Here is a 21,641-nt window from a genome sequence, read left to right on the forward strand (position 1 = left end):
TATTTAGTGGTTCCTTGGTGTAAAAGGGTTAAGCTCTTAGGAGGCTTTCATGTCTTCATCATCATCTGCTGATGAGTACTATTTGCTAGTGTCTGTGTGTATAATATGTTAATAACATTTTGTTTTACATTTTATAGTGTTGTGTTATGGCTTGGAGATCTCAACTACCGCTTAAGGGATATAGATGTGGAGAAAGTAAAGAAATTTATTGAAATTAAGGATTATAAATCCATCTATGAGTTTGATCAGGTATGAGGGGATCCACTTTACTTTATTACTTCAGAAATGAATGTGCAAATAATATTTGTTTTGACAAGTCGAAAACAAGGAAAAAAGTACAGTTTTGCTTTGAAGATGTTTTTATTAGTTTGTGTACCCAGATGTGAAACTGGCCACTGTTTTAAACTTTAAAAGTCCTGTATAAGAGCAGGCAACAAAAGGGGCCTACTTTTACTTTTGTTAGTCAGAACACTTTTTTTGTACACCCTGTCTAGGGCTGCAGCTAACGATTATTTTCAAAATCGATTAGTTAGTCGATTTATTAAGTTCGATTAATCGGATAAAAAAAATGGCTCCAGTGATGGACTACTAGTTTGTATTGAGATTGTAATCCATCATGGGAGCTAGCTTGAAGCGGTGGAAGAAAAAAAAAAGAAAAAGTATGGTGTGCAATATAGTGAAATGGAAAGTGTAAAATTATACAGCAATGAATGCAGAATGGCACCGGCTATAGAGGACTACAAATCCCAGCCATAGTACATTATACAGCGCAATGCAGAATACCACCAGCTATAGCGGAATACAACAAATCCCAGCACATACACCTACTATCATGTATTATTGCCGGCTGTGATTTGTTGTATTCCTCTATAGCTGTTGGTATTCTGCGTGCATTGCGTTGCTGTATAATGTATTATTGCCGGCTGTGATTTGTTGTATTCCTCTATTGCTGGTGGTAGATTATTGCACTGTATAATTATAAAGCGCAATGCAGAATACCACCAGCTATAGAGGAATACAACAAATCCCAGCCAGCAATAATACATTATACAGCAACGCAATGCACGCAGAATACCAACAGCTATAGAGGAATACAACAAATCCCAGCACATACACCTACTATCATGTATTATTGCCGGCATTTGTTGTATACCTCTATAGCTGGTGGTATTCTGCGTGCATTGCGCCACTGTATAATGTATTATTGCCGGGATTTGTTGTATTCCTCTATAGCTGGTGGTATATTCTGCACTGTGCTGTATAATTATACAGTGCAATGCAGAATACCACCAGCTATAGAGGAATACAAAGGCACCCTTACTTTTAGATGCGAGATCATGGGCCAGTAGGGTGCCGTTCCCCCTCAATCGTTTTCCATCGTCGATTTTAATCGACTACATCGATTAGTTGTTGCAGCTCTACCCCTGTCATAGTTTCACTTTGGGCATAGCATTCCTGAACCCTTGAGCTAAGCTTCACCTACTTGCTGACACCTTGTCCAATAACAATACTACGTTTGGTGAGTCATTCTCAGTTGACAGGTAGGTGGTATGTGGGGTTCGGCTCTGGGGGGACAGGGTTTACCCCCAAATTAAGGAAGTAAAGCCCTTAGTAGCATAGTAAAATGAAAACTCTAAGGATGCAGAGGAGACTTTTACTGGCATGCAAAGGTGGCCAAAGACATCTTGTGGTGCCTACGTGTAGGCAAGACTTACACTTTTGGAAGTTTATTAACTCTGATAGGTTGGCATAAAATGATTTTTAATTATATGAATAAATCTCTAATCTCATTATTATCAAATCTTTGTTTTGTATCGTATACCATGCTCCGCTTGGACACCAGTTTCACACTCATCTAACTAACTTCTGATCTGTTATCCCAGCTGAAGCACCAGATGGAGGAAAAAGCAGTGTATGATGGTTTCACAGAAGGAGAGATAAATTTTCAGCCAACGTACAAATATGATACCGGTTCTGATGAGTGGGATACAAGGTAAATCTGCCAGACTGTAATTGTATTGTTATCCTTGTGCACATCTATACAGTGTAGTTTTTAGACTAATGCTTTTGTTTAATTATTTTTAAGCCTTTGTCTCTATGTTGCTCAATTGTGAATATTGTCACCTGTCTATAAGCCCCCATTGGTATTGATGTAATCGGTCATATGGGTTTTGTACCCTGTCTAATTAAACTCAGGCCAATAAACTATAGATTTGATTCAAGAGTGTTTTCCCTTATTTTCTGTCTTGTAAAACATTTTCAGGACAGGAAGTGAGGGGAAATCTTTCCAACGGAGCTCCGGATAGCAGTAAAAACTTCCTTGGAGTTCTAATCCTCGCCCACTCTATCTAAACGAAATAAAAAAGTTTTGGCTCGATATACACTTTAAGCGCCATCCATCTTTCTCTCTGGAAAATATATGCTTGTTTATAAATCAAGTCAGGAACATGTAACGTTCATGTAGAAATCCATCTATTAGGAGTCTTAGTAGCAGTTATATAAAACTCTTTTGTTCAAAATGATTGCACCATATCACCTATCTCTGTAACCACAGAGGAAATGAAAACATTAGATGTGAATATTTCAACATAAAAGTCATGGCCTTTCTCTTTTTACAAACTTGTTTATCTTTTATTACAAGCTTAGAGCTACTTTCAGTACTTATAACATAACAATTCTAACATTAGAATCTGACAGATTTGCATCAACATCACTACTCATACTGATTACTACTATTCACAGTTTTTTTTGGGCCTAACTGTTTTAGTTTAAATAGGCCCACTCACATCATTGTTGCATTATTATGTGCACTGTGTTAAAGGAGAACTATGAGGTGAGTGATTTTCACTCATCCTCATAGTTCTAGCCGACCTGTGACAATGAAACTGTCACAGGTCGGCTCAGTAGATCGGGTAGTGAGGGAACACATACCGGCGTTCGCTCAGTTCTCGATCCTGTGCCGGCAGAGAGCCGTGACAGGGAAGGGACTGGATTCCCCCCTCCCCGCTCCGATCCTCCAGCGTTGACTGGCAGGACGGAGGGGGAGGGGCGGGTACAGCTGGCTCTGCCTCCACGCAGCTGGGCGGATCCAGATATAATTGTCGGGATCCGTTTCAGCTGCGGCGTCTCAGTATACCGCAAGCAGAAGCTCGCGGTATACTGAGCTTAGAGGGACTGGAGGACGCTAGTTTGTGTCCTCCCGTTACCCTTAGGAGAACTATGGGGAAAAGCCCTAACTCCATAGTTCTCCTTTAAGGCAGCCCATTCATTTTGATAGGCTGCTTACTGCAACAAAACACACCAAAAATTGTTCATGTACCATTGCTGGCAGCCCACTGCAACTAACATCCATTGGTAAGGTGCTTTGGGGTGCCTTTCAGAATGAGCAGCGCATGTGCATGTAGTGAGCGATACCATCACAATAGCTTTAATGTGCCCTTTTGTGCAATTGTGCACAGCCTAATAATACCATTATCTTCATTCCTTTTCTGTCTCTACAGTGAAAAGTGCCGGGCACCTGCCTGGTGTGACCGCATACTCTGGAAAGGCAAACATATAAAGCAGCTGGATTATCGAAGTGTTATGAGCTTAAAAACAAGTGACCACAAACCAGTCAGCTCTGTTTTTAATATTGGGGTAAGGTTTTTTTTTTTATAATACTTCTCTTTGAAGTATCCTACCTTCAGTAAGTATGTGAAAGCAGTGTCTGCTTTGGAGCTGTTTTACCACCTTCATTGCTTTGGATTGGTGACCTATTTACGTTATTGGATTGCACATACAAGCACTGGCTGGTTTGTGAATACATGCTTGTACTTGCAGACAGCAGAAGCTTTACAGCTGATCTGTAGCCAATCCACTGAAGTTGTATTTATATTACTTATGCTTCGTTATGTTCTGAAATGTATTTATTACCTATGGCTTCCAAGGATTTTGTATGTGAAATTACCGGAGTTTTTCCCTGTTGACAGCTCATGCAGGGTTGTGGGAGAATGTCTGTGGCCACTGTGCGCACAGCTTCTCTGAAATAGAACAGAGCAGCCTCTGGTACGCACCTATCTCTGGATACATATCCAATTCATGTAGTAGGTGTTACTTGGTGGGCAGAACATGGTTTCCTGAATCTCTTCCCTCAGAGCAGTGACTGTATTACCTCTTTGCAGCCAGATAACTTGACAATAGCAGTTTTGAAATAGAAATTGAAGCCAGTAGAAGGTAAAGAATTAACATTGAGATTATTTGAAAAACAAAGTCATGCCGTTTTTTTAGATGGCTAAAGTTTAACTTTAATGTGTCACATAACACTTCATCAATCCTAATGCTGTGGATAATACTGTTTATGAAAGTCTATTTGCCCCTTTGGGGTAGTAGTGCTTAACTGCTTTTTTTAAGGTTTGGACATCATGTGGTGTTGCCAATTCTTAAAAGAGAACTATGGGGTAAGTGTTTTTCCCCATAGTTCTTTTAAGGGTCACAGGAGGACATATACTAACGTCCTCCCGTGACCCAAAGCTCAGTATATAGCGAGCTACATCTCACGGTATACGGAGACCGCCACAGCCAGGACGGATCCCGACATTACTGTCGAGTTCCACCCAGATGCATGAGAGGCAGAGCCAGCTGTCAATCTAGAGGCAGAGTCAGCTGTAGCTGCCCCCCTCCCCCGTCCATTTCTTCAGTCAACGCTGGAGGATCGGAGCAGGGAGGGGGGAATCCCTGTGGGGAGCGGTGACTGACAGTCACCGCTCTCTGCCGGTAGATGATCGAGAAGTGAGCAAGCGACGGTATGTGTTCGCTCACTTCGCGATCAATTGAGCCGACGTGTGATAGTTTTTTATTGTCACACGTCGGCTCGAGCTATGAGGATGAGTGATTTTCACTCACCTCATAGTTCTCCTTTAATTACCAAAAGCTGTAGTTTTACTGTTCTGAAACATTAAAATATGTAATACCTAAGGAATTGTATACATATGTGGTATTCTGGGTACCCTCAAAACAAATTCTACCTTATGTCCTGGCTAACTTATGGTGTACACTTATATCCTGTGGCATGATATATTTAATAAATAAACTATCTTCTAGTAACATGGGTCATGCCGAATTTCTTGTAATTATGACTGGTGCAGAAGGACATCTAGTCATATCATTCAGATGGGAAAGAGGTAGAAGCTGACTTCCCAATGAACACAGAGCAGACATTTGTCATTGCAGGTGTTAGGGTTCCCCATGGCTTTGTATGAATACAGAACTCCTTTGTGAATCCTGATATCCTTCTAAATTACAATAGGGAATTACACCATCCAATGTATTATTCTAAATAGCCTAGTTTATATAATTCAGTCACCTTTAGACATTTCTAATAAATATGATATGCTTGTGGTCAGTGAAAGAGGAAGTCTTCCATTAACCATATTCACAACTCTGTTTCCTCTTCAGGTAAAAGTGGTTAATGAAGAGTTATATAGAAAAACATTTGAGGAAATCGTCCGCTCTTTGGATAAAATGGAGAATGACAGCATCCCTTCTGCTACACTTTCTCAGAGAGAGGTATAGATGTTTCCTTATTGATTCTGGACTCTGTTGTACTGTGAACATGTCATTTTAAAGAGAAAGTACGGTATATTTATAGTGAGCACATATTTTGAGTTATTTATGCAGTGTTTTACATTATAATGTGCACCAATCACATTTTTATATCCTTGCTATTCCATATTTCCATTATTTAATTAAATATAGTAATTCATAAAATAACCACTAGAGGGAGCAGACATCTGATTTGAAATTACTCTGCCTCTGTCCAATGGTTGATGAAAAAAAATATCAGCCACACAAGGAGTATAATGTTTTTTGAGTCAGCTGATTTTGTATTGTGAGAAGGAGTAGTAAAGCAGAACTGTTAATTTCTCTAGGAAGGTATAGTATTTATGCCCAAATTTCTTCTGGTTCTATGTTCTTTGATTGAGCTTAAAAACAAGTATTTATGGTCTCCTTTAAAACATCAGTTAGCGTTAAACTTTGACTCCAGTTACAAAGCACCTAGTACACTGTGTAATCAGACAGAGCTTGTAATTTTTCTGAGCCCACAAAGGGGTTTTAAAAGTAATGCTCTCTATGTATATCTGACTGTATGCTTATGCTATTTAAATGGAAAAGGAGAAGCTGAGTACTTCCAGCTACACCTCTAGAATTCTCTGCGCATTGTGTTATGCATACAGTGAAGGAGAACGCCTCCTGACCCATGTGATGCTTAAAACTTTGGCTTTGGGACAATAGGCTCTCTAGTCTGCAAATTACCCTGTAAGCAAGGAGAATGTGGTAGTGTTTGAGCTTCCTTGTTTCCATATATTGCCCAAGCTGTATTGTACTACTCTTGATTGTGGTTATTTGGTAAACTGCTCTTGCAACCTTCTTGCATAAAACAACTACAGTGTTTTGAAGCTCTGTTACACGGTACATTAAGTCTGGGTAGTTTGAATTGACAGTACAAACATAATTACATTGGCACTTGTGAAATAATATTGTATAAGTGTGTCTTTGTCTTTTGCATTTTACAAAGCTCCAGGTTTGTGTGGTACTTGTTAGGAAAGCTAAAAGTGCTTATGTTTTGTCTCTTTCTTAGTTTCACTTCAAGGATGTCAAGTACATGCAGCTACAGGTTCAGACATTCATTATTCAAAATGATGGACAAGTGGCATGTCAGTTTGAGTTCATAAGTAAGCTGGATGAGCCCTCTTACAGTAAACAGTGGCTCCGAGCTAATCCAAGCAAAGGATTCCTAACACCAGGTACACCCATAACCTATAATGTTTCTTTGTGTAATATTAAAGGAGGGTCTCTTTTGTGCGTCATTTTCTCACAGTGAAATAAACAATTTCTCTTACTAATGTGTACAGACACATAAACACCACAAGGCCTGTGTTAACTTGTGTTGCATTTTTAAAAGGCTTTTTTTAACCTGACCAGATGGCAAACTGCAGGTCGTTGCCAAAATGAAGCATACTGGACTTTTCCCTTCTTTTAAGTGAAGGACACAGCAGAAATTTTGAACTTCTACCATTGGGTTATATTGCCGCCTTCAGAAGTAGGCACAAAAACAAAAGCACAGCCTAAGAGCAGCCCCTGATGGTTTTTGCCTAGTTTCGAGTTAGTTTCCAGGAGTAAGGACCTAAGCTTTGAGCTTAGTTCCCTTGCTCTTTGCAGCCACTCCTCTGGCTGTTTTGTCTGTGATCATTTGTTGTTCTATGTACTGCCTTGTACTGCTTTTGTGACTGAGTTTCCTCTAGGTGTTGGGGGAGGGAGGGGTTTGGCCACCATCAGGAGCCATGCTTAGGCTGTGCTTTTGTTTTTGGGCAATATTACCCATTGGTAGAGATCCAAGATCTCTGCTGTGTCTTTCAGTGAATGCAGAGGAAAGGTTTATGTGGTGAGTACAAAAAAAATACACTGCAATGCAAAAGAGTGTGAACAGACTCAAAAACAAAACAATGTATGTCCAGCAAGATAGCTCAGCTGTTGGGAATGAACCCTAATGCTGTACATGGAAACAAATAATACCCAGCAATTTCTAGAATCTGTATTTGAAATTATAAAGTGATCTAAATTTGCTGTTTTAAGTCTGAAAAACTCTGATTTGGAAATGTAACACACGGGCTTTGAGCCTAGAGCTGGCCATACACTATTAGATTTTTTTTTCCTTCAGCTTGCAGGTAGCATTTGTGAAAATTCACAAATGTATGGCCTCATTCTTTTGTTACTCTGGAACTGGATGGCTAACAATAGACAGAATACAAGTGGGTGTTTTAGAAATGTAGATGGAAAGATATTGAACTGTGTTAGAGCAAATCAATAAACTTTTGTTTGGATATTTTCGTAGCTGTTAGGATTATGTAATCCTTTCCCTGACTGTTAGTGTATCTATGGTCAAATGCAACATCATAAATTCATTTCCACATTGAATTTGCATTAGTTCTAGCCCAAATTAAGTGGGAAAAAAAGGTTTACAAAAAAAAGTTACAAAAAAAAAAAATTTATTAAAAGTCGCAAATAAAAGCAGTTAAACACAAAATGTATTTTAAAGTCCCCACATGCAAACATGCGTCGGGCGCGCCTACGTGTGAAAACGCCAATCGTACATGTTGAATATCATCGTGAATGTTGGAGTGGGAGCAATAATTCTAGAGCCATTAATCACTGATAACACTAAACTGCTTTTAAAGCATCGCCTATGCCCAATTTTTGGTATGGTAGTTTTTTGCAAATTTTGCACGCACACGCAATTTTAAAGCTTGACATGTTTGGTGTCTATTTAGCTGACGTGAACCCGTCTTTTTTTTTTTTTTGCCAAAAATTTGGGTAATAAATGTTTTATAACATAACGTAGGGAAAACAGTTTTTTTCCCCAAAATTTTCGGTACTTTTTTCATTATACAGTAAAAAGAAAAAAAGCCCAGTGGTGATTTATATACCACCAAAAGAAAGCTCTATCTGTCCCAAAAAAAATGGTATAAAATTAATTTCAGTACAGCGTTGCATGACGAAATAAATGTCAGTCAAAGTACCGCAGCGCTGAATACTGAAAAATGGCCTGGCCAGGAAGGGGGTATAAACACCCCGGTCAGCAAGTGGTTAATGCAGTGACACACATTTACTATGTCCTGTGAATATGCACTGCTGTTTTACCAATTTCACAGAGCCTACCTTCTGCTGAAGAGGAAGAGTTTTAGGAGACACAGTCAGTACATAAAAAAGCCACACAAGCGATGACATCACTACTTGCAGGCAGCATTGTCATATGGGATATGTAGTCCTTTGAAATCGAAAGTAAACCACATGCAGGGAATCCAGGTAGTTGTAAGAAATGCCCAGCGGATAGGCAGCAGTCACAACATAAAAGCTTATATTGGATTGCCAAAAATCATTTGTGTTGATATTACAGTGCTGATGTCATAACTGGACCCCCGATGTCTCTCACTGGAGGCTTCACCTGTGCATTAGAGCCCCTATAGACTTCTATGGGGCTCGTCTACCTCTGTCTCCCGCAGGGGAATGTAGGGAGACGAGCCCCATAGACTTCTATGGGACTAAAAGCTGAATGTTACTATAGGTTAGCACATTTTGCCCATCATCTCTGCTGTTTGCCCTTTTTATTGAATATGCTTGATATAATAAAAACTAACATATAATAAATCCAATCTGTATTCTTTCATTTTAGGATCAGAAGCACAAATAGAACTAGAGATGTTTGTAAATAACCAGTCAGCTGCTCAACTTAACTTTAGTGAGGAAATATTAGAAGATATTTTAATCCTCCACTTGGATAGAGGAAAGGACTTCTTTCTCTCTGTGACTGGAAACTATCTGCATAGCTGCTTTGGATCCTCCATTCAAATGTTGACCTACTTGAGAGAGCCTATCAGAGATATGTCTCCAGAGACAATCCATAAACTGGTATGATCACAGATACCATTATAACAGCTTGAACATTATTATAAGTTAACTTTAGTGAAATGGTTTCATATTGTTGTATGATTTTCCCACCTTCAGGCACATATGCCTCTTGAAATGAAAGATGACTTTGTTGGTGCAGAAAAAACATTGGATATTCCAAAAGAGCTGTATATGATGGTTGACCATTTGTATCGGAATGCATCTCAGCAGGTCAGACTTCTCTTCTGTTCTTTCCTCATGCCAAGGAAATATTGGAAGTTTAAAATAATGAATGTTTGTTTTATTTTTGTTCCCAGTATGTACAAATAAGACAGCGTTCACTGTGTTTATATTTATACTACTCTAAAGCTATATGGGTTGGACTTGATGGACGTATGTCTTTATTCAACCCCAAATATAATGTAACTATGTAAAGCTGTTTATATACAGTGCATCAAAGCTTTATCATCAAACGTATCTCCATGCTGATGTCACCTGTAAGGCAAGTCAGGCTGAAGCACCAGGATCTGCCTCACCATTTGTACCACTGGGCGCTTTTTGAAATCTCCTGCCCCAGCTATTTTTTAACACATTCAAGCTGCAGGATTATGCGCCAACAACATACACTAGGTGCTGCATGTGTGTGCTTTATGCTCTCTTTCCTGCCATTCCACCTGGAGGAAGCCTCATCCTGCTTCTGGATACAGGTCCTCCTTCCATGGCTGATTTGCAGCCTCCTGAGGAAGTTCCTCTAGCTCCCTTCCTCAGTTCTGTGCTTAATAAGGTGAATGTTCTTAGCTGTCTGGCTAAGATTCCTGCCCCTCACTCTATGGCTTTGGATGCTTCACTGGACTGGGACAGGCCAGATGATTCTTAGAACCGCATTCTGGATTAAGGTAAGGCAGGTCCTGCAGAGTTCCTCTATCAGGCCTCAGAAACAACTTTGGGTATTAAAGTTGTTGGGACTTTTGCTCTTCTGGTGTCGATTGGGGTTTATGTTCATCTCTGCCTAACCTTGTAGGGGTACCTTTTACACACCCTAACACCTTCTTTGGTCAGACTGACTCTAGAGTTGAAACCCCTGGGTTTTATACCAGTCTCTGGTCTTTTGGCTATCCTTTGAGATATTACTCTGTTAGATTCTTACTTTCTTTGGATATCCCGTTGCGAGGTTGGTTGTCGGACCAGGCAGCCTCATTCTTAACACGAAACCTACCTTCCTTGAATACCAAGGGAATGCTTCTTCCTTTTGCATATAGGCCAGTTATTTTTTGCCCAAAGGTTTTCTCTGGGGACCTGTTCTTCTTCCCAGTGTTTTTCTAGGAAATGGGAAGCTATACAATATTACATTTTTTGGGTTAAGATACACTTTAGCAGGTCTAGAAGATAAAAAGTCAATCTATAATTTTATAAAGGATATATATAATGAATTGTTTCTGACTGCGGTCACTTTAGTAACATTTAAACTTGGCTCTTTACTGGTTTATGATGTTGATGATGTTTACTTCATGTGTGAGTGTTGTAAATGGTAATGTTAAAATATAATCATACAGTTAATTTGTTTGTTCAATTTTCAGGAAGACATGTTCCAACAGCCTGGATTAAGATCAGAATTTGAAGCCATCAGAGACTGTTTGGACACAGGATATCCAGAATCTATTCGTATCCTTGATATGTACAATATGTGCTCTAAACAATGCTGCCGCTGAAATATAGGGCAGAATACAGCACAAGGTTTCTGTTAGTGTTATAGTAACATCACTTGTAACAAACTGTACTGAGATAATGGACCAGTTCACGCAAGACTGATATTTCAGTTTTTGTGCGGAGGTAGCCAGCTGAATCACATACCACATTCTGATATTTTTCAGGGAACTTATGTTGTGAAATGGCAAGCCCCAGCCTACCTGCCATAAAGTCTTCTATTCTCCCTACTCATTGAACCCTGTTTCCTCACAACTACTCCCGTTACCCTCTTGCTCTATTCTACATTCTATAACTTACAACTTCAATCTCTACTGGCATCTCCCCAACCCCTCTAAAACATGTACTGTCACCCCCCATGCTTAAAAAGAACCCTTGCTGAACTCCTCCAGTCTGATCGACTTAAGACCCATCTCCTTGCTTCCTTTTACCTCCAACGTTCTCTAACGCCTAGTCTACAACCACCTGAAGCACCACTTCACTGTTAACCACATTATTGACCCAATTCAATCTGTCTTTTTACTGCAACACTCCACTACGACTACTTATGAACTGCTAAAACCAATGGCCACTAATCAGTACTCCATTCCCTGGGCATCCAAGACTGTTTTTTATTTCTTTTGTGGCTCTCCTCCTACCTGTCTCAGAGCACCTTTGGTGTCCCCCACAACTCTATCTCCCCCTCTCCTCTTCTTCTTTCTCTAGGGGTCCCCCAAGGCTCTGTAATCAGGCCCCTTCTGTTTGCCATCTCCTCCCTGGCCCATTTTATAATCTCCCCCTTCTTCCAATTATATCTCTTCAGAATACTAACATCAACATACAAAGCTATCCACAACTCTGCCCCAACGTCATCTGAAAGCATCACCCAAACCGTCTTCTCAGCTTCTCCTATGACCTCTTGCTCTGTAGCACTCTTGTCACCTCCTCCCATGCTCACCTCCAGGACTTCTCCATATCCTCTACCTTCCTCTGGAACTTCCTACCCCAATCTGTCAGCTATCTCCTACGTTGTTCACCTTTTTAGGCAATGCTTGAAAGCTCATCAACTTCAGCAAAGCCTATCCCATCCCCACTTAAAAACTGTACAGCTCTTCCCTCACAATTAATGCCTTTTGAATCAAAATGCCAGAGACACTTCTTCCTTAACATACTGCTAAGCTGGAAGCAACCATTCTGTTGTTGAGGCCCTATTGCTCTTCCTGGAGGGTCTTCCTGAGCCTGTGGTCTGTTATAATTTATATGATACCTGTCTGCAGTATGCTGGAGATTACAGCAGCAGTAAAGAGGTAATGCTGAACAACATTTTTTAATATGAAAAAAAATAATGGTTTAGAAATAATAGAAATAAAAGATCAGCAGGGAAACAATAGTTAAAGGGAAGAAGACGATAAATAGGATATCGATCTTTCTTTCTCTCTCTCTCTCTCTCCCCTCTCCCTTCTCTTCTCTCTCTCTCCTCTCTCTCCCCCCCTCTCTCTCCCCCCTCTCTCTCTCTCTTTCTTCTCTCTCTCTCCTCCCATCTGAACAGTATTTATAGGCACATTGTCAGTCCTTTTTTGATGGCAGTGGCTGTAATAGCATCTACAGGTGAAACTCGAATAATTAGAATATCGTGCAAAAGTAATTGCAGTAAGTGCTGCAAAAGGGGCCCAAACCAAGTACTGAGTACATATGCATGCTTGTACTTTTCAGAGGTCCGATATTGTTCTATGTACAATCCTTGTTTTATTGATTGCATGTAATAATCTACTTTTTTGAGGTTGTGGATTTGGGGTTCTTGGGGTTTTCATGAGCTGTAAGCCATAATCATCACAATTATGACAAATCACGGCTTGAATTATCTTGCTTTGCATGTAATGAGTCTATCTCATATATTAGTTTCACCTTTTAAGTTGCAGTAGTGAAATAAATGAACTTTGCACGATATTCTAATTATTCGAGTTTCACCTGTATATTTATGCAGGTAGTTACTGTCAATTGCCAGCAAATGCGTGGGGTGGGGGGTAATGGCAGCGGGTAAGAAAGGCAAGGGTATACAACACAAACCCTGTGTACTTCGATGAAGTTTTTTGGGGTGTGTACAGCATGCCCACAACTAGTTTAAGCTGATTAATCATGAACTACAAATTTGCATGAAATAAACAGTATGAAGCAAAGTATTGTAAAAAATACAGTGCATATTGGCAGAGAAGTCCATAATGGGAGGATGCAGGGCAAGGGAGGCAAGAGAAAGCATTTCCTCAATCTGTGACCATATGTAGTTATATTATAGTTTGCTTTTTACATAGGTTATTTCCTCGTTACCACTGCACCACAAAAATGTCTTCAACTACCTAATATCGTTCTTGCGGGAGCTGCTTAGCAACTCATTACAGAACCACCTGGATATTAACATTTTAGGTAAGATGTTAATTGTCAGTTAATTGTGTTAATTGTCTTGTGTTTTTGCACTTTTGTTACTGTTACTTGAGTTCTTAGCTTCTTTCAATTATACAAGAACTCCCGCAGTTGGTTGGATCCTCTAGCTCTCTCCTCTATGCTGGAAGGAGGGCACAGCAAGCAGTGGGTGGGTACAAAAGCCAGCCTGCTATTTGCTATTGCAATTTGAAATGGCCAATAGCAGGCTGGCTATTGCACCTGCCCACTACCAGCTGTATTTACATTCAGCTGCCGTCTGGGGAATCTTGCCACTGGCAGCTGTCATTCCCTGGCTGAAGCTATTCAGGCGCCATGTGCTTACAATACTATTTTTTTTTTTTTAAATGATAAAAGGTGGGGAAAAAAGTCATTTTCGGGTTCGGCCTGACAAATTCTGCTTTGAGAGTTGCATTGAAGTGCCATTTGATCGCACCCCAAACGCGCCTCCCACCCACAGTGTGATCGCCCGCACTGGAACAAACGGTATCACAATACTGTGCGTTCCGGTACAGTGCGATTGCAAAAAAATGTGCATGCAGTTTTATTCTGAAGTAAACTTTGTTTGTAACACGGCATTTGTGTATTTTATTTTAAGTTAAGGATGGTATTTATTTAATTATTTTCATCCGATTAATCGAAAAAATTATCGACCAACCAATCGATTATGAAAATAATCATTTATTGCAGCCCTACTAGTAAGGGTGTACTCCGATGGGGACAACCAGTGTAAGGGGCACTCCAATGGGGACAACCAGTTTAAGGGGGCATTTGGCATATGTAATATATATGTAATATATTTAGATCACAGAATGGCATTATTTTAATTACTGGTTGTGTGCAATTTAGTTAGTTTGAAAAAAAATTATGTATTGAGGGAAGAAACATGGCTGTGTTGCTCATAAGAACTAGTAAGTTTCCAGCTGTAAATGATCTAATACAAAGAAACTGAGATTGTTGGATGCAACATATCCTCATTTCTTTTTTAATGAATTAGCCATTCTGGTATGCATGTATTCAGCTGGCTATGGCATGGCAATTTATATATTTTTCAGGAGAAAAAAAAGCAAGTGTTTTTAATTTGTGTTGCCCAGACTCCTAAGGGCCCATACACAAAGGCCTTTTGGAGAGTTATCTTGGCTGCCTCACTGCCTAGATGCAATATCCTCCATAGAAAGAGTAGATTTCTGGGGAAAGCAAGGCTCAGTACTCTTTTACACTTATTTCAACATCTAATGGATCTTGAATGCCCAAAAATATTGATGTGTACTGGCTCTTGCATTTTATAGACCGACACAGTTTCTCTACATGATTTAAACCCTGAGTTGGCAGCACTATGATATTGGGCAGCCCTGAGTGCTTGTGAGTCTTTGTATTATTATTATTATACAGGATTTATATAGCGCCTACAGTTTGCACAGCGCTTTACCATATAAGGAAGACATTACAATCACAATACAATTCAACACAAGATGGCATGGAGGGCCCTGCCCGTGAGGGCTTACAATCTAAGAGGGAGGAGGAAGTGATACATGAGGAGGTAGCTGTGTGGGGAAGAATTGTTTGAGAATGTAATGTGTCACTTTCCCCTCCATTTTAGATTGTAAGCCATCACAGGCAGGGCCCTCTTTACCATCTTGTCTTGAATTGTATTGTGATTGTAATTTCTTCCTTATATTGTAAAGCGCTGCGCAAACTGTTGGCGCCGCTATGTAAATTCTGTATAATAATCATTCCTTTTCTGATCTTTTTCCCTTTTGTGAATAACCCTCATAGTGTAGCAAGCATGGGCAGAACCTCCACCTCTAGGCCTTGATACAACTTCTCTGGCATGGCTACAAGCTTAACCAGTTGACATCCGCGGTGTTAAACCCCCTTCCCATCCAGGCCATTTTTCAGTATTCAGCGCTGCGGTACTTTAACTGACATTTATTCCGTCATGCAGCGCTGTACTGAAATGAATTTTATACCCTTTTTTGGGGACAGATAGAGCTTTCTTTTGGTGGTATTTATTCACCACTGGGGGTTTTATTTTTTTACTATATTAAGGAAAAATTACCGAAATTTAAAAAAAAAAAACAGTTTCCCCTATATTAAATGATAAAACATTTATTATTACCCAATTTTTTGGTAAAATATAAAAGATGGGGTCACGTCGGGTAAAAAGACACTAAACATGTCAAGCCTTAAAATTGCGTGCGCGCGCGAAACCTCAAAAAACGATAATACCCAAAATTGGCCATAGGCGACGCTTTAAAAGCTGTTACCGCTCATCAGTTTAGTGTTATCAGTGATTGATGGCCCTAAAATGATTGCTCTCACTGCGACGTTCGCGGCGATATGTAACATGTGTAGCGCAATTGTAATTTTTGCGCGCTGGGGCACCGGACGCGTATTTACGTTTATAGGCGCGTAAACGTGGGGGTGGGGGAGTTAAACATTTTGGGGGGGTTTTTTCCCCTTTTTTTATATGTGACTTTTATTTTATTTTACTTTTTTATGTGTTACTTTTATTTTTTTTTATTTATATTTATTTTTTTGCACTTATTGTTATTGCTATTATATAGGGGGATAACAATCCCCCTATATAATAGCAAAGGCACACTGACAGGTCCTCTTTATGGAGACATTAGGGGTCTCTAGGACCCCTAATGTCACCTGTGGACCCCAAAAGAAGCTGATGAAGCAGAGATCTGCTTTATCAGCTTCTTCTCTCTGGCAATAGCAGCCAGATGACTGACAGGTGAATGCGGAAGTGATGTAATACACATCACTTCTGCATTCACAGCCCGGACGGAGATCAGCAAGGAGCTGATCTCCTGACGCCCTCCGAGCCGATCCCGGGCCGCAGATGGGACAGCGGATCCCGGGATTCAAGGTGAGGGGTCAGGGGGAGGCGGGTTTTGGCGGACCCGAACGAGCACATATAGGCGATCGGCGGGTTATGGAGCCGCTGATCGCCTATATGTGAAACACCTGTTACCGGGTGTTTGCATTGGTCGGGTATTTTCTGCCCGTGCGTGCCCGCTAGGGGGCGCGCGCGAGCAGAAAAAAAATGCCGTCTGGCGACGGCAACCCGCCAATGCAGCAGTGCAAGAGGTAAATATCTCCCTTTTTAGTTTTCTGCAAAGATTTCAGGCTATTATATGTGTAAAGAAGAGGAAAAGCTGAATAGGTGAATATGATGAAGGGCTGTGTGGTAAAATGTAAGACAGTGCCCCTAATTCTGGTTGACCATTGCAGCTCCAGCTGTTATATATGTAGCAGCACTGCCAATCAGCACAAAGTCAGTACATTAGAGAGCCTACTTAATTGGTGGGTTTTTATGGGTATTGCCATCTTTTGCGCTGTCCAGGGTTTGATTTTTTTTTTTTCTTGTTCCCAGCAAGTATATTTGGAAATCTTTTACTCCGACCTCATCCTGACCACCCCAAAGTCGGCAACTCCGAGAAGAGGAAATGCCAGGAATTTGTTCAGCAGTTTCTCATGCACAGAGAGGATCCTTGAATTGCCTGCCTTGTTCAGGTATTAGCAGACTTTCAGAAGCCGTGCCTGTTAAAGGGTTTTGTGCCATTCTTGATGATTTACATCTTGACTAGTTGAGCCATCTTTTCCATATTTTTACAGCTATAAGCCTATAAAATTATTATTTTTTTATAAATGAGAAAAGATGTATTGATGTTTTGACCAATGCCACCATGCCTTAAATGTACTGTGTCACCCTTTTAATGGCATTTAATGTGGATAAATCATATGTTCTATGGTCCCAGGATTTTTTTGCCAAGCATTCCTTTTTAGCCCAAAATACCTCAGATGGCCTACTGGGTACAGTTTAAATGATTTACCGGTTTTTACATTTTTAAAACAAATGTGAATATTTTATTCCGTTTGCCCAAATAATTCATTTACATAATATGGAAGATATTATTCATTCATTTATGATATGGAAGATTTCCTATAAAAGTGCCTAGGCTTGAGACTTTGGTGTTTATCATATGCACACAGCAGCGTTTCTCATGTTATGTTCCAAAAAAAAATATTTCAGGTTTGTTCTAAAAAGGAAAGCCAGGATCAAGATGGTCTAAAAGTGTAACACCACCAAAAGTTCATTTTTATTCATTTTTGATTGAATTTTTATTGTTGTCTGAGATCTGTCCTTGCAGTCCAGGTGTCAACATAGTCACCCAGACAGTAAGTGAGAGACATCCTCCAACAGGGTCACAGACAGAAATTGAAAACTGTCAAGGATTTGTACTGCTGTCTCTGTCCTTCTTTAAAATTTTAAGCCGGCCATACAGTGTTTTATTCTTTTTTATTCAACCCGCAGGCTGAACAAAAAAAATAGAACAGATTCCTCCATCAACGCTTACAAGTGTTGATCGAGCAATCCCCACTGTTTCCTTTGTATTCTGACAGCGGCCACCAGCTGCTGTCAGAATACACCAATGGTTCTGGCAGCTTATTGGCTGCTAACACCAATTGTTTGAAGATTTTCCAACCGGCTCCTTCGATCAGCTAATCAAGGGATGCTGGCGGGAAGGGTGCCGACAGCAGCACCCACTCTGCGAATTTCGGTTGTTTTTTCAGGAAGTTTGCATAATGTATGACCAGCTTTAGCCGCGTTTTTTAACATGGTAACTTATTTTCTAAAGAGTCACAGTGAGCGTAAAGTTGAACTCTGGGTGCACAAACTTTCATTCATATCTAAACCTCAATAGCCACAGAGGATATACATCCACTTTGTGTGCACCAAATGGCTTTGCAAACCCAAATATTACCATATAAGTAGCAGTGACATTATCACTGTGATGTACATAGCCTGTGCAGATAGCAGAGCTGTGAGAGGGACCCAGCAGACCCACCCCACTACAGGCTGCCTGCAGACAACTAAAGGAGGGGGGTGGATACAAGACCAGTCACCCTGCACAAATAGAGAGAGAGCAGCAGAGGCAACATTTCACACTGGATTAGTGTACAGATCTGGAAGAAATACACAAAGCACACCAAGATTAAAGTAAGAATGCACAGGCCTCTTATATTTAGACTATATTTGTGTATCCTGGAGTTCAGCTTTGAATAATGTCAGATGTTCTAAGCTTCCCCTTTTGAGAACAAGAATGGAGAAAAGTTTTTTTCTGAAGATTAGCTTTAAATATTTATACTTTCCTGGAAACGATGTGTAATCACACATGGGCCAATTTCTCTTTCGTTATGTATGCTGGATATAACTGACTGAATGCTGTCCAGTGCATAGATAATATATTTTTGTCTTGATCATTGCTACTGTAAAATTATATGTAAAAAGTCAGCTGTTGTATTTTTTTTTCTATTTTTAAGGAATTTTAAACTGCTTATTGCAATTTAAAATAATGTGCAAATATTTTCTATTTTGTACTTATTCTCCAGAGATGTGAGGTTTTTTTAAACTAATATTTAATGTTTTGTATTAATGCAAATGGATAAATATATTTTAAATACCTGTGCGATTTAGTTATAGACACTAATAAAAAAAATCTATTAAAACCTTTTTTGTTTTGTGTGTATTGTGCATGCCCACATCTGTGTGCTTTTGTTCTGATCTCAAGTCAAGTGGCTCCGATAAAAATCTATGCATGTCTTTTTGATAATGCTCCCTAAAAAAACAGGTGTAGACTTAGGTTTTGTAGTGGTTACGGTTCTAACTAATTCACAGAATAGCTGCTGCAGCTTCTGATATGTGTCCAAATATGATATGAATCTTCTAAGTATTCAGGCTACATTTCCACCTCTGCATTTTAGTGTGATGTATTCAATGAAAATCATCCTTGCTGCATCTTTAGATTGGTGTCCAGTAAAACACACTTTTATTGGGATGAACAGTTTGTAAAATTCATATAATATTATCTACGCTTCAACTGCACTACATGAAAAACGCAGAGACACGAATGTAGCCTAATGCATATCATCTGTATTGGTTTATAACAGGTTGGGTGCAAGGATGAGGTCAGGTTTGGACCGAACTCAGCCCGAACCTGAACTTCTCCAAACAAGGAAGTGACATAGGCAAGTCCACACAATGAGCTGCGGGCCAGGTATTCCCCACACTGCGGCTGCATGTAAACAAGGGGTTGGAATGCTTTTGATGATGTAATTTAACTTATATTGCCATATTAGGTAAAGGTAATTTCCCAAATATAGGCATGTAGCCTGCCATAAAAGGTTAATGACATCACTGCGTCCTGCCCCTTTCTTTACGTCAAATTGCGGGTGGGACATTCACTGCCTGCAGCAGATTGGGCGGCGCAGAAGGAGCTTCTTTCTTTGTTCGGGAGGAGCCCATCCCTAGTTGTTTTGGATATAGTGGAGAAGGGTAAGAACCTCTTTCAGGTTTTAGTTAAGGATCCTATACACCTTGCGATAATCGTACGATAATCGCGGGAAATCCTGCGATCGTACGATTATCGTAAGGTGTGTGGAAGCCGTGCGACCTCTACTACTGTAAGGTCGCACGACTTTTATCTTACAAACATGTTCGAAAACCCGCCGAGAATCGTACGATTTTCGGCGGGTGTGTAGCATGTTTGTAAGATAAAAGCCGGACGTGGCGGTGTGCGCAAGCGCACACTGCCTGTTCGGCATTGCGGTCATCGGAAAGCCCGCCCCTCAGCGGGGCGGGCTTGCGATCATCGCAAGTATGATCTGCCTGTCCACGATGGGCAGATCGTACGTTTTTTTAATTACCTTACAACCATCGCAAGACAAAAGTCTTGCGATGGTTGTAAGGTGTGTGCCCAGCCTTACCATGTCCCTGTTGGGAAGGTTTGTCCTCACAGGTTTTAACCATCTCCAATCAGTCTCATAAATGAATAATTGTTGAGGGCCCAGTCACACCACATCCAGCGCGGTCCGAGCCCGGAACTCACTGGATCACATAAATCAGGCCGGACCGCATTCTGGTGGCGTGAAGGGGTGTGGCGGTGGCATTCATGTCAATGGCACCGCAGGCATGCCCCCTGCCCGCAGTGCGATTGCCTGCATCTGAAAGCGAGGTACAAGAATGCCCTCGATTCCGATGCAATGTGATCTGAAAAAATGCTGCATGCACTGGAATGGAGGGCACTCCTGTACGTCGCGTTTCGGTGCGGGGGATCGGACTGCTGGCAGGGGCGTGCCTGCGGTGTGATTGACATGAATGGCATCACCACATCCCCCTCCCGCCCCAGAACGTGGCCCAGCCTGATCTATGCGATCCTGTGCGTTCCAGTCTTGGACTGCGCCAGAACGCACTGGATATGATGTAACTGGGCCCTTAAAGATTAATCTCTTTCTTCATTCACATCTAAAGAAGAGAGGAAAAAATACATTACTGAATCATTCTGCTACCTGATTACATTTCTGTATTGCCTGAATGGTCACTGAAATACACTACTGCTTATCTCTTATGCAGCAGTGCTTTAGAAGCTAAAGCGACACAAGGAATGTGACAATGGTTTTGGCAAAGGTATGTGACTCATAAGAGTAGCTGGACATAATTAAAATTAAAGAGGACTGAACTCTGCTCAAAAGAAAAAAAGGCAGACAGACGGTGAAGTACTAGTCGCTAGGATTGCTTGTGGTCTTCCTGCAACTGATCTTTCCAAATCCCTGCCTTACCATGCCTTGCTCTGCACTGCATCTCTGTGGAGGCCATCTTGGAAGAGGCAGGGCTTTGCTTCCTCATGTCAGAGCCTTTGGCAAGAACAGCAGTAAGCAGCGCAACCGTGACATCACTAAATCTTACTCTGAATCTCCTGAGAGTAGTAGTAAGAGGCAGCAGATATCGCACTGCAGATATGCAACTATGAGGCTGTATGCACAACAATGTCTAGACACCCTCACATACCAGGAAGTGCTCTTTTATATCTTTCAGGAATTCCAGACCAAAGGTACATTTCTATGTTAATGCTTAGAAATAATTAACATTTCCGCATTTTCCCTATAACAGCAAATCTTCATTTCTTTTTTTTTAGTTCAGCTATTTGTATTAGTGTGCATTGAGCTCCCCTCTAAAGGGGTTCTCTACCTTCACTCTATTAGTTGGAAAGGTCTATTCAATGTACAATAAAGACCAGTGACATTAG

General features: G+C 40.6%; 1 protein-coding gene across 1 annotated transcript in view; it reads left to right on the top strand.

The window, feature by feature from the left end:
• Positions 1-17,394, top strand: part of INPP5B (inositol polyphosphate-5-phosphatase B) — a 60,688-nt gene extending 43,294 nt beyond the window's left edge. Inside the window, exons 9-19 of the mRNA XM_018559608.1 lie at positions 138-249; positions 1,884-1,993; positions 3,501-3,636; positions 5,434-5,544; positions 6,617-6,782; positions 9,209-9,444; positions 9,541-9,654; positions 11,001-11,085; positions 12,286-12,413; positions 13,416-13,527; positions 16,928-17,394. Of these exons, the coding sequence (XP_018415110.1) occupies positions 138-249; positions 1,884-1,993; positions 3,501-3,636; positions 5,434-5,544; positions 6,617-6,782; positions 9,209-9,444; positions 9,541-9,654; positions 11,001-11,085; positions 12,286-12,413; positions 13,416-13,527; positions 16,928-17,049 (1,432 nt within the window). The 3' untranslated portion in view covers positions 17,050-17,394. The remainder of the gene's footprint in view (positions 1-137; positions 250-1,883; positions 1,994-3,500; positions 3,637-5,433; positions 5,545-6,616; positions 6,783-9,208; positions 9,445-9,540; positions 9,655-11,000; positions 11,086-12,285; positions 12,414-13,415; positions 13,528-16,927) is intronic.
• The last annotated feature ends 4,247 nt before the right edge of the window (positions 17,395-21,641 follow it).

The sequence above is a fragment of the Nanorana parkeri genome, unplaced genomic scaffold (assembly GCF_000935625.1).
Source record: "Nanorana parkeri isolate BGI_ZX_2015 unplaced genomic scaffold, ASM93562v1 scaffold406, whole genome shotgun sequence".
Lineage (NCBI taxonomy): Eukaryota > Metazoa > Chordata > Amphibia > Anura > Dicroglossidae > Nanorana > Nanorana parkeri.